Genomic DNA, 15,627 nt, shown 5'->3' with positions numbered 1-15,627 from the left:
CAAAAACCATATGGGATTCATGTGGTTCTCTATGCTGAAGTGATGCCTTGTATTAAATTTCTATTTGAGTGTGATAACAATTTTTTAAAAGCCTAGTATGTCTGTGGTTTGTTCCATAACATCCCTAATTACAATATGATGCAATTTATTCATTTTTTTGGAAAAAAGCCTTGCCTTTCCATACATATAAATTGCACATTTTGAATGCATAATTCAATAAACAATACTCTTTTTTATAAAAACAATGAATTGTGCCAAACCTAAATTGATTTAACCCAATCCAACTCCACAGCTTTCAAATGCCTCACAAAACAATGATGTAGTGATGGTGCAAATTTACAAACAGGGGACTTAAAGTCTTCACCCTTGAAGCTAGGTCTAGACCCATTCAAATTTAGATTCAGCTTACTATAGAGATAGTTCACCCTCACCATTAACCAGTCCTGTCTGCCATTCTTTCTACCTACTTTCAAACAGAAATCTTTACCTTTAAGAAATGGTAACCAATAGTGGGGAAGATTCAGTGTCAGCCTTTCCTTAACTGGGAAAGATGTTCTTAAGAATGCTCAGGAGAATCATTTCATATAGGGGAACATGAGCTTTGCAGCTTTCACTGTATCTCAGTTTAATTCAGGAGGCAGGGGACACCCAATAATGCTTCCTGAAAGCCCAGTGAAAGAGAGGTCAGCAAGGTCTCTCATATGTTTAGTGAATCCTCTGGTTACCCCCTCTCCCTTCTAAAAGGAAAAGGGTTTTGTTTTTGTTTTTTTGCTTTGGTAGGAATGGGAGACTGGCAGAGAAGGGAAGGCATACTTCTCCAACTTGTTTCTTCCTTTAGTATTCTTGAAAAACAACAACAAATGATTGGCATACTGATTACTACAAAATCTTTAAAAAGTGCATTTGACTCTTCCTGTGAAATGTCAATATCAGCAAAAGGATAGAAAGCACGCCTCAGGACTACTCATCAGCAATGTAGGATTGATTATTAGATGTGCTGAAGAGCTTCAAAAGCAAATATTCAAATGAAAATCACATCAATGGTAAAACACAGAAGTTCCTTCACATACTCAACACACACACTCAGATACACACAATATGTTTTCAGATTAATTTGATACTTCTTGTTCTTCAAAAGCCAGCCCAAATCAAATCAATGAAAATCTTGTGACCCAGATTTTGATTAAACCAGGTTCTTGCAGTGCAGAGCTTTCAATTCAAGCCTGTGGCCTTCCAGATGTTGTTGGACTCCAACTCCCATTAGCTCAAGTCAGCATGACCAATGCTCAGGGATGATGGGAGTTGTAACCCAACAATATCTGGAGGACTACAGGTTCTTAAGAGGGTGGATTTAGAGTTTATAATACAAAAACAACAAGAAGAATGCTTGGGGGGGGTGGAGACCAATCATGAAACTTCAGCCTCCACCCAGAAAAGCATTTAATTAGATATATACATAGTCTCCCAATGCAGCCAAACTACCCAAGAATATTTTCACATATGATAATTCAGTCCAGAGGGGATTATATGGTAATAAGCTTGTTGAAAGGGTATAGTGATGTTATCTTGTTCCACCCTTGCACACTAGGGAAGAGGAAGTCTGGATAACAGTCAACTAGAGTTGTTACAACATAACAGAATCCATTCAGCCAGCATTCTGAGCCTCAGACAGCTAGAGCAAAGCACTAGTTTGTCTGGTGTGGAATGCTACAAAAGATGAAGTTCCTATTCAGTCACTCCAGTAATTTAGAATCAAGCAATGATCGTTCTTGGTGTGAACAATATCATATGCCAGAGATGTAAAACATGTTCATGAAATGGGCTATAATTAGAATCTTCAAAGATGCACCATTCATCTGTATGACATGACTTAATCTGACCTTCATTTCCATCATTAATGAGCTGGTCTTGAGATTTATTAATAACATCAGAAGTGTTTGTGTCATGAAACTTGTTTTGGACATTTCCAGCCAGTCCATAGTAATACTTATTCTTTACTGGTAACTTGAGGAAATGGAATTTTGATCTTACTGGCCCTCTAAAAATGACAATATTATTTTTCTGAGAACTGTAGGATTCACATTGTTGTGGTTGGCCAGCCACCTCTTATGTTAAATGGATTTCTAGCTAATGGCCTATGATGGGGGTGGATATTTTCTCAGAAAGAGCTAATGGTTGGGGGATATCCAGAGATTTCTCAACTATTAGTCATCTGAGTTTTGAGGAGATGACCTCGCCTCCAACTGAGTGGAGGGGTTCATGAAGGTCTACATATATGGGTAATAATAGAAGCCTTCTAACTGGAACAGAGGCACAGAAAGATGGAGAACTGGAGTCAAACTAGACATAACTTTAATAGCATAATTAGCAACCACAAATTTTAAATTAATAGTTGTGACGAGGGGGTGATTTTCCATAAGGTCACAGTAGGCTTGGTTTTAATGGGCTCCTGATGGGTCCATGGGCTCCTGATGAGTTCTGGCTTCATGCTAGGACACAACTGTTCAAAAATGAAATCTGCCTTCTGCCCAGTCATTGCCTCAGAGGTGTCATTCTCTCATATAAATAAATGGTGGCTATTTATTGCTCCATTTCCACATATAGCACCTTAAACTATGCTTAAGCCAATCAACTGAAAATTCATAACAGGCCTCTAGCTCTTGTTCAGGCTTCTTGTATTTAGAAGGTGCAGCTTGACAATATAATTGTAGATACATGCATACTTTATGTGAAGAACTGCCATGAAATGATAGGATAATTAAACCCCTAGCAAAAATTCCAAGGGTAATAAATTTGTCAGCTAAAAAGGGAAAAAGTAGATAAGATGTGAGGAGAAACCCTGTCTCTTTACTAACTATTCTTAACTGCTCATGTAATTCTAAATTTTATGGTTTTATTTGTAAGACTGAAAGACCAAACTGCTCATTTCACAATTCTTAGAGTATCTCCTTGGATGTGAGAATTTTGTTTCTCAGAAACAGTTGGAGCCTTGAATTAAAAAGAGAGTTAAACCTCTATGACCTTCCTTTCAACAGTCTGAATCCAATCTTGTAGCCAGCGTGAGCCTCTTGATGGTCGTAACTGATTGTACAAGGCAAAATTATTGCTTACATAGGTCTTCAAACCTATAGCATTCTGTCTTGTCCTTATTTATTTGATATCCTACCTCAATCCAATCTCTTGACACTCAGTGCCTTTCTATATTAGCCACATTCAGATGTGGGTGAAACAACTAATCACAGTGTTTCTTCAAGTCTTGATTCTTGATTGCTGTTGCTTCCTTGCCTGGTTGCAGGAAAGGATGGTCTCCTGCCTCTGGTCTTGCTATTGCCCTTATGGTCTGCTCCACCAGCAGAGTTCACCTGATCCCTGGCTGTCTTTACATCACAGTGAAAAACCATCAATTCTCTATCTTTTTTCTACATGACTTATTTCCTTTACTAGGGATCTTCACCAAGAAGTCTGACCTTTGCCCATTGCTCTGCTTTATCTTCATGTGTGCAAAGCATCAAGTACACAACAAATATATATTTGTATTTGTCATTGAAAATAAAATGCTAATATTTTAATTAAACTAGAATTAAAAGGATTACTATTAGGCCCACATTAAAACAAATACTAGAAAACATTAGCTTTCCCATGCTCATTGCTCCAAGTTAACTACAACAACAACTACTTGGCATCTCACTCATGTAGCCCATATAACCTATTGATGGCTTTGTTTAGGAAACATAGTGAATCCTAATTACCTGATGAAATGATGAGCAGCAGAATTTTGGTACATGGAAATTTGAATTTTTCTGGATTTTTAATATCAGTCTGTGAAATCCCACCATGTTTAGTTCATGCCTGCGCACATTACAGAATATTGAAAAACTGACCTTTCTTTAAAGAGAAATGCCTGTGGTCTTGAATGAAAGGCAGGATAAAATGGATGTAAAGCACTGTTTCTTTCATGGTCTACCACCACAAAGGCCCTGTTTTTCCACAATCCTATGTATAATTCTGTCTTCATACTTCTGTTGTAATTGCTGACAAAACTGTCATACACATACTTCATAATAATGACAAAATTATAGCATGACAGGAGAGCTCGATAACTATGTCAGTGTTGATGCCCTAAAATAACTTAGTTGTCATTGTGAGCCAGCATAAACAAACATATTGATGAAGCAACATTGCATTTAGCTTACCTAAATCAGAACACTGCACAACCCGAAGATGGCATTGACAGCGGAATGGACATACTGGGCCTTGCTCTGGAGGATAAATATCTGGAGCATCGGTAGTTCCAGAACCTGCTTCATCTTCAATCATAAAGTCAAACAAGACTGTTTTATCGATTGACTTGGCCAAGCAAAGGGGCAGGATGAGAAGGAAGAAAACAGCTACCTTCATGGTTTAGTTCATCTATTCAAGAGAGCAGCAGTGAATCTAGAAGTGAAAAGCAAAGAGATATAAATTGTGTTTGTGCTCATATATTTATCATTTAAGCTGTTTTTGGTGGATTGGTGCTACAGTTAGGTAATACAATGATGAAAGCATTACACAGATTATACAGCCACGAGAGTGGCTGTATACTATAGCCAGCGTGGGTTTTTCACATTCCGCAATGTTAAATTGAAAATACCCCCATGCCACTCTGATGCTTCCCATAAGCTCATTTCAAAACAAAACCTTACAAAACTTATTGTCCTGAACTCAGAAACGCTTGCTTAACAACCCTGTCAATTTTCATGTTGATACACAAAACAGTCAGACAGAATCGAGAGTTCAAAGTGTAAAAAGAGAGGGGGGAAAACCCAGAGCCCTTTTGGACTTTTTTCTCTGAGAGTTCTCCTAATCTGTTGAAATTCATTAAAAATCAGCCATGTTCGCAGAGTACCTGTAATCCTAATACTGACCTTGCCCCATACTCTGACCTTCATCTTCTGCAGTTTAAACATTTAAAAAATGCCTGGCTGATTTTTAATTAATTTAATAAATTTTGGGTGGGACCCTATGATAAGTGCAGGCATGCTCAGTAAGAACCAACTGTCAGTGTTCTACAAGCCAGACTCACAGCTGCTGGGCTTGCCTAATCAGGGGGCCACACCCACACCAGACTTTGATTTCACTTGAGACAGTCATGGCTTCCCTCAGAGAATCCTGGGAAGTATAGTTTATGAAGGGTATTGAGAGAAGACTCCTGTTCTACTGAGATAGCTTCAGTGGCCAGACTGGTTTAACAGTCAGCCACTGTGACTGAAGCCTGTGAGGGGAACAGGGCGTCTCCTAGAAACTCTCAGCACCCTTCATTAACTACACTTCCCAGCATTCTTTGAGAGAAGCCATGACTGTCCAAAGTGAAATAAAGGCCTGGTGTGGATGTGGCCAGGGAAAGCTTTGGTTTAAATTTGGGTGGGAGGCTGGCTACATGTGCCTGCTGTAGAATAAAAAGGTGGGGGAAACACTGAAAAGCAATGATACTGTTCAGAATTTTTCCTTTTGGAAAGGAAAGGGGCTTCCCTTCTGCCCAGCGCCCACCCACCCAATCTCCTCCCCTCCCCCTCCCCTCCCTGCCCCTCCTCCAGGTCATTGTTGAACTATGAACTGGGAAACCAGGGTTCGAATCCCCACACAGCCATGAAGCTCACTGGTTGACCTTGGGCCAGTCTCAGAGGAAGGCAGTGGTAAAACCACCTCTGAATACCTTTTACCATGAAAACCCTATTCATAGGGTCACCATAAGTCGGGATCGACTTGAAGGCAGTCCATTTCCATTTTGAAACATGATTGCACAGAAATAAATCCCATTGAACTCAAAAAGTATGTAAATGATCAAACCCACTATCCCTTCTCCTCTCACCTATCCCCTCCCTCTTGCCCCTTCCCTCCCCCTTCCTTTGCCCCTCACTCCACATCCCCTTCCAATCCCCTCCATCCCCCCCTCCTTCTCCCTTCCTCCTGCCCATGGTCAGTTTTACCTATCTTAAGCATGATTGCACAGAAGTAAATATCATTGAACTCTCTAAGCATCCAAATGATCAAACCTGACCTCCCCTCCCCCTTCCCTTGCCCCCCTCCAATATGATCCTTCCCACTCCCACTCCTCCTCCCCCATGGTCAGTTTTTCCTGTCCTAACCAAGATTGCATAGGATTAAATCCCATTGAATTCAATAAGCATGCAAATGATCAGACCTGCTTTTCTCCTCCTTCCCCTCTCCTCTCCCTTCCTCCTCCCCTCCCCTCTAACTTCTTCCTCCAACCGTGACCACTCCAGCCCTCCCTCCCTCCTCCCTGGTCAGTTTTACCTATCCTAAGCATGACTGCATGGGAGTAAATCACATTGAATTCAATAAACATGCAAATGATCAAACCCGTCCTTCTCCTCCCCTCTCCCTCTTGCCTGCTCCCATCCCAGTCCTTTCCTCTGCCTTTCCTCTCCTCCCTCCTCCTCCTCCCCTCCACATCCCCTGTGGTCAGTTTCACCTATCTTAAGCATGATTGCAGGGGAGTAAATGCCATTGAACTTGATAAGCACACAAATGATCGATCCATTCTCAGCAAATTTGGACATGATACCATTTCTTACCTCCTGGATTAAAAAGCAGGGAAATTCACTAAGAGGCCAAAAACCTTGTGGTTTAAGAACATACCTATAGACCACAGCTATTTCTATCAAACTTTAAAAAGCAGGGAAATTGCGCAGCTATAGTGAATGCACCAGGGGAGCAGGACGCCTGACCTCCTCTCTGAGATATTGTACTGCCCTACAAATTGATCAAAATGCAAAGACAATTTGGGTTGGTCTTTCACAGTCCAATCCATTTCCTCTGTAGCTTGGAAGAATTTGGTAACATGTGCCTCTGAGCATATGGTGAGTGGTGGCAACACCTGCAATCAGCCCAAAGAATAGAAAGAAGACTTGTGCAGAGCTGATCTTGTTTTAGCAGGGAGGAAGCAACATTATTAAGACAGTGATATAGTTCAGATGGTCACTTTGAATATGTCTGATTTACTTTGCAATTTTAGTGAAGTTTCCTATAGGAAATCAATTTCTTTTGTTTCTGTTTCTGTGAATATGTGAAGTACAGCAACACTTTGTAAAATTTACACTAAAAAACTCCAAACATAATTGTGGAATAATGGTGCTGACTTCTGCAGAATAGTCTCCAGTGGACCTCAGGAGTATCTCAATTTGCACAAGATAAAACAGTGGGAGGTGAAATATATTCTCACAAAATTCAAGGTGTGCTCTATGTTTTTAATTGACCATGCCCACCTTGCCTTAAATGAAGTGGTTTAAACATAGCAGGCTGAAAACATGCATCCTCTTTTTTCCAACAGCTAGAGTCATAGCTGAAGTAGCAACATATTGGAATCAGTCTGATTTTACATCAAACTGCAGTTTCAGATTCCACTTTAATGCACCCAAAATAGAAATAGAGCATAACCTCCAATTTGAAACACAAAAGGCTGTCTTCACCATCATATGGCATTGACCAATAAAAAGGCTTTGAAATTAATAAAAATAAATTTTCCACAGATTTCTAGGATGAATAATGAAGGAAATAAAATTTTCTAGATTAGATTCTCTGTAGAAATATTAGTAACGCAGGAAATGTGCAAAGTAAGAAGAACACCAACAAACATACAAAAATATTATTCTATCTTTGGAGATGGCAGGTGTTGCCACCACTCACCATATGCTCAGAGGCACATGTTACAAAATTCTTCCAAGCTACACAGCAAGTGGATTGGACTGTGAAAGACCAACCGAAACGGTGTTTGCATTTTGACCAATTTGTAGGGCAGTCCAATATCTCAGATATTGCATTCACTATAGCTGCCCAATTTCCCTGCTTTTTAAAGTTTGATAGAAATATCTGTGGGCTATAGGTACGTTCTTAAACCTCAAGGTTTTTTGCCTATTAGTGAATATAATTTATATAAGATGCCAGAAAGTATTTCTAAAACAAAGATTCATACAAGAACACAGAGGCAAGTGTGTGCACACCTGTCTGCATAATTTGATTGGACTTGTATTTCTTAGTAACAGGTAGCCAGGGCCGGTTCTAAAGGGTGGCCAGGTTGGGCACTGGCCCGAGGGCCCCGGAGCTACAGGAGCCCCTGAGGGGCCCTCTGCTCCCCTTCCACGATCCATGCCCCCAGTGCCCCCCGTGCCCCCACTTACCTGTCAGCAGGCTTTTTAGCATTGCCCTTAATGAAGATGGCAGCAGCAGCTTCTCTAAGGTACTGAAGCCGCTGCCGCCATCTTAGTTGATGGCAGAGATGTGCATGTGCCATCAATAAAGATGGCGACGGAGGCTTCATTCCCCTTAGGAAAACCACGGCCACCATCTTCATTAAGGGCAATGGTAAAGACTAGACAGGCAGGGGAGCACGGGGGGCTGCGTGCACGCGATTATGTGCACACACACACACCGGGGGGCCAGGGCAAGCTGATGCCCAAGGGCCCCCGCATGCCTGGAGCCGGCCCTGCAGGTAGCTGTGTTAGGACTGTGAACAATAATTAATGGGGAGAAACCACATTTTCCATTTGCCAGTTCTTAGTCAATATGGCAAATGGATTGAATTCCTTTCTTCCCTTATTGTTTTATTATAGTGGTTAAGCTGAGGTTGTGAAACTCATGATAGTAATTGGGGTGTGGGAGTCTTCTGGTTTTTAAAAAACCATAAACTTGCCAGGCTGGCAAAGTAATGTGAAAGGAACCTTTAATTGCTTGAAGTAAATGCTATAAATCTTTTTAAGGAAAAAGTTCCATTTCAGGTTTGTTTTGCTTGGCTTCCTTGTCTATTAACATTTAGCCCAACCTTCAACAGTCTGCCACAACATTACAGGTGGCCTTTAAGTTGACAAAACTGACTTTCATGTACCCAACATCTACATTAGATATCCAGCCAGCTGACTTTTATGATGAATTTTCTGATATCCAAGGAGAATGGTGCAGGAAGAGTCATGGCAGGGCCTGGAGGCATATATAGCTCCTCCACTGCTGCTTCTTGACTTGATGCAATAATGGAAAACACCAGCTAATAGAAAAGACTAGGCTGTTTTGGCTATTTTATAAATGTGTGCAATAATTTTTTACCCACAATTCTTGTTTTCCTTTAGTACATCTCTAGATTCAACAATATAGCCCTACAGATGTACACTTCTTCTTGTCAGCACCCTTACAGCTTATTCATATGTTACCATTGTGGCACAAATGCTGTTTCCTCATATCTGAATTCCATCCTGGGCCAGTAACATCTGTCAAACGAAACCACATGGAATGAATGAACGACGCAGCTATTTCCCACAACAGCATTGCCAGAGTGGCAGTGGTGTGGACAGAAACCATGCCATCCACTTGTTTGTTGTTCAGGAGTATTACTTGCAGCATAAGGCCCTGCTGGATGGAAACAAGTCCCATGCAGCAGTGCTAATGTACAAAATCAGCCCAGTAAGGCATCATGCCCTAAGGAGTAAGGCCTCTATTGGAAGGTTCTTCCAGCTTTCTAGGGAACAAGTGGTAATATTCCACTGTACATCTCCATACAGCATAACTAACTGGAGGTTGTATTTCCCAGAATGCAGCATGACACAATCTTTTTAAATTTGCCATTACGTGGACAGCAAAGCCACTCACTGAAATCTAGCAGAGGTTCTATAAGATAACTCTAGGTTTGTGAGCCTCTTTGAAGTGAGAGTGGGACCAGAAATGTTTCAAGCAAACAAATCCCATCCTCTAATATTACTATTTTATACTAATCTTTTATTCTAAAAGTCATTTGGGCGGATCTTTCTCTTTTTCTCCAACTGCATATGAATTAAAGGGCCCCACACTAAGCTATGGACTTGGTTTTATTTTTACCTTTACCTTTCTCAAAGGAGCACCGGTTGCCATATCATATACCTCCCCCCCCATACTACCTTTTATTCTCATAACAACCTTGTGACGGAGGTTCAGCAGAGAGATAGACTGCATATACACCATACATTATTTTCCCCCAAAGAATTATGGGAACTGTAGTTTACCCCTCACAGATCTACAACTGCCAGCACTCTTAACAAGCTACAGGCCCCAGAATACTTAGCGGGAACATAGGAATCTGCCTTATACTGGGTCAGACTATTGGTTCACCTAGCTCAGTATTGTCTACACTGACTGGCAGCAGCTCTCCAGGATTTCAGGCAGGAATCTCTCCCAGTTCTATCTGAAGATGCTGAGGATTGAACCTGGGACCTTCTGCATGCAAGGTCTCTACCACTGAGCCATGGCCCTTTCCGTTTCGGTATGTGTGTATGCAGCCTTAGCAACTGGACCAGGGTCACCCACTGAGCTCCATCACTGAGCAGAAATGTGGACCCAGGTCTCCTTCATTCATCCCCAACACACTAGAATGATACTGCACCACAGTGGCTCTTCATCTCACAGCCCACTAGGTCTAACTGAAATTAAGAAAATTTAAAATGTGTCTAGATTAATAGACCAATGACAGATTAAGACCTAGTATATCTAATCCCCAGGAATTTTGTATGAACACGTTTTCTGGCAAATCAAATATTGAAACAAAACACCATTAATGAGCTTTTATTACTACTTCCAGCTAATCAGGCAAAAGGATGATTTGTATGACCTCTCATTACCCTGTTGCTAAAACATTATGATTTTGTGAAAACATTTCCATGCCTTGAAGTAGAGACTAGAATACAACCTTTTAATGTTTTGTGTTTTGATATCTGTAATACTTGTTGGTAACTAATTGATTGCCCCTACCAGCAATTAGGTTTCTCAGTTTATGAGCATAACTGGCACATGAGAAATGTCATGGATAATAAGCCCATGTAAGTAATTGCTGAAAGGAGTCTACCAAAGAGGCACATCCTTTGTCTCACTCTACTTGTATTCCCTCAGCAACAGTAGCAACATATTAACTGATTTTCAAGACAAAAGATGTGTTTCTGTAAAAAATTCAAAATATTATTGAAATTACTTACCCCATATAATTTATAAGGCACTTCTATAGCCCTTTAATTAACAATATGGCCGTCTGACTGATTTCAGGGGAGCATACGTTTAGGTAGGTGGGCTGAGGACTACAGCCTAAAATGTATGAAAAACTGTGACTGCCAAGTAACTATGGGCCTTATCCTTCAGTAACTGCAGTATCCTTTAATAGCTGTAGTATTCCTTCAGTCACTGTTATATTGCTACAATCCTTAACGTATTTAGAAGAGACTAAGCCCCACTGAACCTAACGGGGCTGTTGAGTAAACATGCATAGAATTGTACTGTATATTAGTTAGATCAGAAATATTCTTGAAAACAGCTAACAAAGGTTTGGGGTTATAGTGTTTCTTTTAACAGACTTAATTCACATATGTTTGGGAAAAGTATGTAAAATAGAATAGCCAGAAGAAAGATATATAAACAAGCAGCAAATTCTACAAATCATACGGGGGAACTATATTGTGAGGTGATACATATACATTACTTTGAGTGGGGCAGGGGAGGGGGTCAGAAGGTTTAATTCCATACTGAATTATGTTGTAGCATTTCTATCCAGGAGCATTTCTATAAGGCTCAGGCAGCCTGATCCATAAATCAGTTGACCTAGAGTTCTAGAAATGAATGCTTGGCTTAACTGGTTTGCAGAATAAATGTATTTATATTCCATTTAAAAAACAGAGAATAAGGTCATTTTCTAAAAAAGAGAGGAAACTAGACACAGAGGTGGCTCCATCTCAATTTCACCTGCTTCAACACCAACTAATATATTGCATTTATTTTCAGAGCAAATGCGTTGCTTATAAGACATCAAGAATTGATGAGGTAAAGAACACATTCTGCGAGACACATTGAAGGTTTTGGATGCACATTTATTTTCATGTTAAAACAGTAAGAAATGTCTGCATACCCAAACTATGCTTGTTTATCTTTTAGCTCTTTCAGTCAAGAATCCTCTTGTCTTAAATATGTAATCACTGTGTAAATATGTAATATACCACTTTGCAATGTTTAGAAAGATGTCTGCTACTCTGGCAAAGCATTCCATACACCCCTTTAACTTAAAACAAATATGTCCCGGTTTTCAAATTACGAAACATGAAGATTCAGGGTACCTCTTACAACATCACACATTCCAAACTTTGCATTAGAGCAAGAAAATGCATAGCTACAAAACTCTTTAAGGAACATACCAGTCCTTACAAAAATACAAAGAAATGGTCCCAAATGCTAAGGTCCACAGTTCTCGAGATTGTTCCCCTATAATGCAGATTAAACAGTACTAAACATCTTGATTAAAGGCTCTTCTTTCAGATTCCTTGTTTCCCCTAGCTTTCACTGAAGCTTTACTGTACTGGAACAGAGTTCAAGATAATTATTGAAAGCCATACCTTTTAATCCAGGGATTTGCAACAGGCGCCCTCAGAGTTGAGATGCAATTAAACTAAAATATTCAAGCCAGGCAGAAGACAGTGCAGGTGTGGAAAGAAGGAGGGGTAGTTTACTGCTCAGTGCCTGTCATTTGGTGGAAAACCCTCCTGCATCTTCTATTCCATAGCACAGTTAAAAAAGTAAGGTTTCCCGCAATGAACAGAATCTAGGCTGACACCCACAGTAGATCATATGGTAATGATATGTCTCCTGTATTGTAGCCAGAACTTTTATCAGCCCCCTTTTTTCCCTTTTGCCTTATTTCTTTTTCATGTGTCCAGGATTCTAAGTGCTTTTACAGATCAGCACAGAATGCTTAAGATCATTTTCTTCCTTATTTTGTCATTTTCTTCAAAAAACACGTATTTAGTTAGATGGCTTTTTAACTCGGAAGAATCATTTTCTTTAGCAGAAGAAAAAAGTATATATAGAGAAAATAGGTTTCTGGTTACAGAAGTATATGAAACCCAAGGAAGTGGAAGAAAAGTAATCTCTCCAAGTTATTAAAAAACACAGTAGGAAATAAACAAGTTAGTCCTATTTCTGCAAATATCTTTGTACCTACAATAGGAATAAAGTAAGCAACATGTATGTCTTTGCTATGCATATGTAATCCCATGATCCCTTACTTTTAAAAAACAAATAGGACCGGAACTTGTAATCTGTATTTTATAGCATAATTAACTAATACACAGTGCAATCCTTTATATGTCTACTCAGATGTAAGTCCTAATGAGTTCAGTGGGGCTCATTCTCAAGTAAATGAGTATAGCACTATAACCTCTTCTGTATGGCACAGAAATGTATCATACTGACAATTTTAAAAGTAAGTGTGAAGTATGAAATAGAAATTAGAAAACAAGTAGGAGATTTTTAATAATACTCTTTTGCTTGTTTTTGTGATCCAGGATTGTATATGTAACATGTAATATTTTGTACCGATGTTGCCATGTGGTTTTTCAAACTATGCAGAAGCTACACATATATGCTATAGTGACGTCACCTAAACTAACTGGTGGTTAGAGCAGGCTATAATCTGATGCATACCTTGGAATAAGGCCCATTAAACTCAGTGTGAGTTACTGCTCAGCAAACCTGCATTGGATTGGATGCAAGTGCCAAAAGAACACATGTAACCTCCATCTACTGTTACATTTCCTGCTTAAGATGTGTCGGTTTGTGACTCTGTGTTTAAACTTGTACTATTCTCCCTCCCCTCAGGCTTTAACCAGGTGCAAATGCAGAGTCAGCTAAAGGCTTCTTAGGAGATGTATAAGTTATTAAACTCACAACAGACTTTTAAATCTTACTCGGTTCTTATTGCTGATTGAATACCAGACATTTAAAACTCATTAAATTTGTTCTCATTCACTCCTACCAAAAGTGGAATTTAAGAACAATTCACTTTTAGCACTACTGATTGCAGTATAGGGTTCAAATCAAGGAAGTGGCTTTAAAGAAAGCATGCTTCTTACATTAATATTTTAAGAGTGTGATGAGGATTGTTTCATCCAAGAGGACTTGCAATTACTGCGCCACAACCCTCTCAATCACCCTAAAAGGTGGTATTTGCGACCCGACGGTAGTTGTCACAAACCAATGGGTCTAGTGTAGGCTTCTTCAGGAGCGGTCAAATCACCACCTCTTTCAGGGCGGCTGGAACCACTCCCTCCCACAATGATGCATTAATCACACCCTGTAGCCACTTGGTCAACCCCCCTCAGCAAGATTTAATAAGACAAGAAGGGTAAGGGTCGAGAGGACATGTTGCTGGCTGCATCATCACAAGCACCTTGTCCACATCATCAGGCTGCATCAACTGAAACCATTCCCACGAATTTGCAGCAGATGTTGCACTGGATACCTCACTGGGGAATACAGTAGATGTGGATGGGGCATCAAGACTGCTATGGAGGCGAGCAACTTTACCCTCAAAGTGCCTTGCAAACAATTCACAGTGGGCCTCCGAAGGGTCTAAAACTCAATTTCCTGGAGTTGATGTCAACACACCCCTGACAATGCAGAAAAGCTCCACTGGATGGCTGTTTGAGGATGTGATGGTGTCAGAGAAGTGGGCCTTCTTTGCCACCCTCAACACCACACAACCATGTCAAGAGCCTGATGCTCCTCACTGTTCCACAGTGTGACAAGGGCTTCAACAGGGTCATTTGCTCTATCTACTGGAAACTCCCTCAGGGCATTCAGGAATCCAGTGGATTCCATTAGTCTCTGGGGGTGGACCATCTTAATCTGTCCATCACTCCTGCAGGGGAGGATTGGAGCCATAAGTCTAAACTTCACCAGGAAGTGGTCTGACCATGACAATGGTGCACCACCACCCCATCTCCAGACCACTCCTTTCTCCATCTGGAGCAAAAACCAAGTTGAGGGTGTGCCCTGCCCTATGCAGCAGGCCGGTGACAACTTTAGACAGCTCCATGGTCTTCATGGAGGCCATGAAGTCCCGAGCTGGAATACTAGAGGCAGCCTCAGCATGGACATTGAAATCACCCAGGACTATCCTCCAATATTCCAGGCTCCTCCAATATGACAGCTGAGGCAGCCTCTGCCAGTTCAACAGCCATGGCTTCTCCCAAAGAATCCTGGGAAGTGTACTTAGTGAAGGGTGCTGAGATTTGCTAGGAGATGCCCTGTTCCCCTCACAGAGCTTCAATCAGAGTGGCTGACTCTTAAACCACTCTGGCCAATGGAGCTCTGACAGGGAAATAGGAGTCTCCTCTCAACACCCTTCACAAACTACACTTCCCAGGATTCTTTGGGAAAGCTGTCTGGATGGGGTTGCACTCCCCCTAAAGGAGCAGGTCCGCAGTTTGTGAGTCCTCCTGGATCCTGCCCTGCTGCTTGAAAATCAGGTGGCTGCTGTAGCCAGGAGTGCTTTTGGCCAACTCGAACTGGTCTACCAGCTGCATCCGTCCCTGGAGGCAGTTGACTTGGCCACAGTTACACATGCATTGGTGACATTGAGGCTTGATTACTGTAACTCACTCTATGTGGGGCTGCCTTTGAAAATGGTTCGGAAATTGCAGTTGGTTCAAAATGCAGCAGCCAGAATATTAACTGGAGCATGGCACAGGGAGCATATCACCCCTGTGCTTTATCAACTCCACTGGCTCCCAATTTGTTTCCAGGCCCAATTCAAAATGCTGGTTCTGACCTTTAAAGCCCAAAACAGCCTTG

The 15,627-nt window shown here is 40.9% G+C and overlaps 1 protein-coding gene across 1 annotated transcript in view; it reads right to left on the bottom strand.

The window, feature by feature from the left end:
* Positions 1–12,637, bottom strand: part of DCN (decorin) — a 67,199-nt gene extending 54,562 nt beyond the window's left edge. Inside the window, exons 1-2 of the mRNA XM_061639583.1 lie at positions 12,390–12,637; positions 4,194–4,434 (exon numbers count right to left, since the gene is read on the bottom strand). Of these exons, the coding sequence (XP_061495567.1) occupies positions 4,194–4,398 (205 nt within the window). The 5' untranslated portion in view covers positions 4,399–4,434; positions 12,390–12,637. The remainder of the gene's footprint in view (positions 1–4,193; positions 4,435–12,389) is intronic.
* Between the last annotated feature and the right edge of the window lie 2,990 nt (positions 12,638–15,627).

Source organism: Rhineura floridana, chromosome 8 (genome assembly GCF_030035675.1).
Source record: "Rhineura floridana isolate rRhiFlo1 chromosome 8, rRhiFlo1.hap2, whole genome shotgun sequence".
Lineage (NCBI taxonomy): Eukaryota > Metazoa > Chordata > Lepidosauria > Squamata > Rhineuridae > Rhineura > Rhineura floridana.
This window is presented reverse-complemented; position numbering and strand designations above follow the sequence as displayed.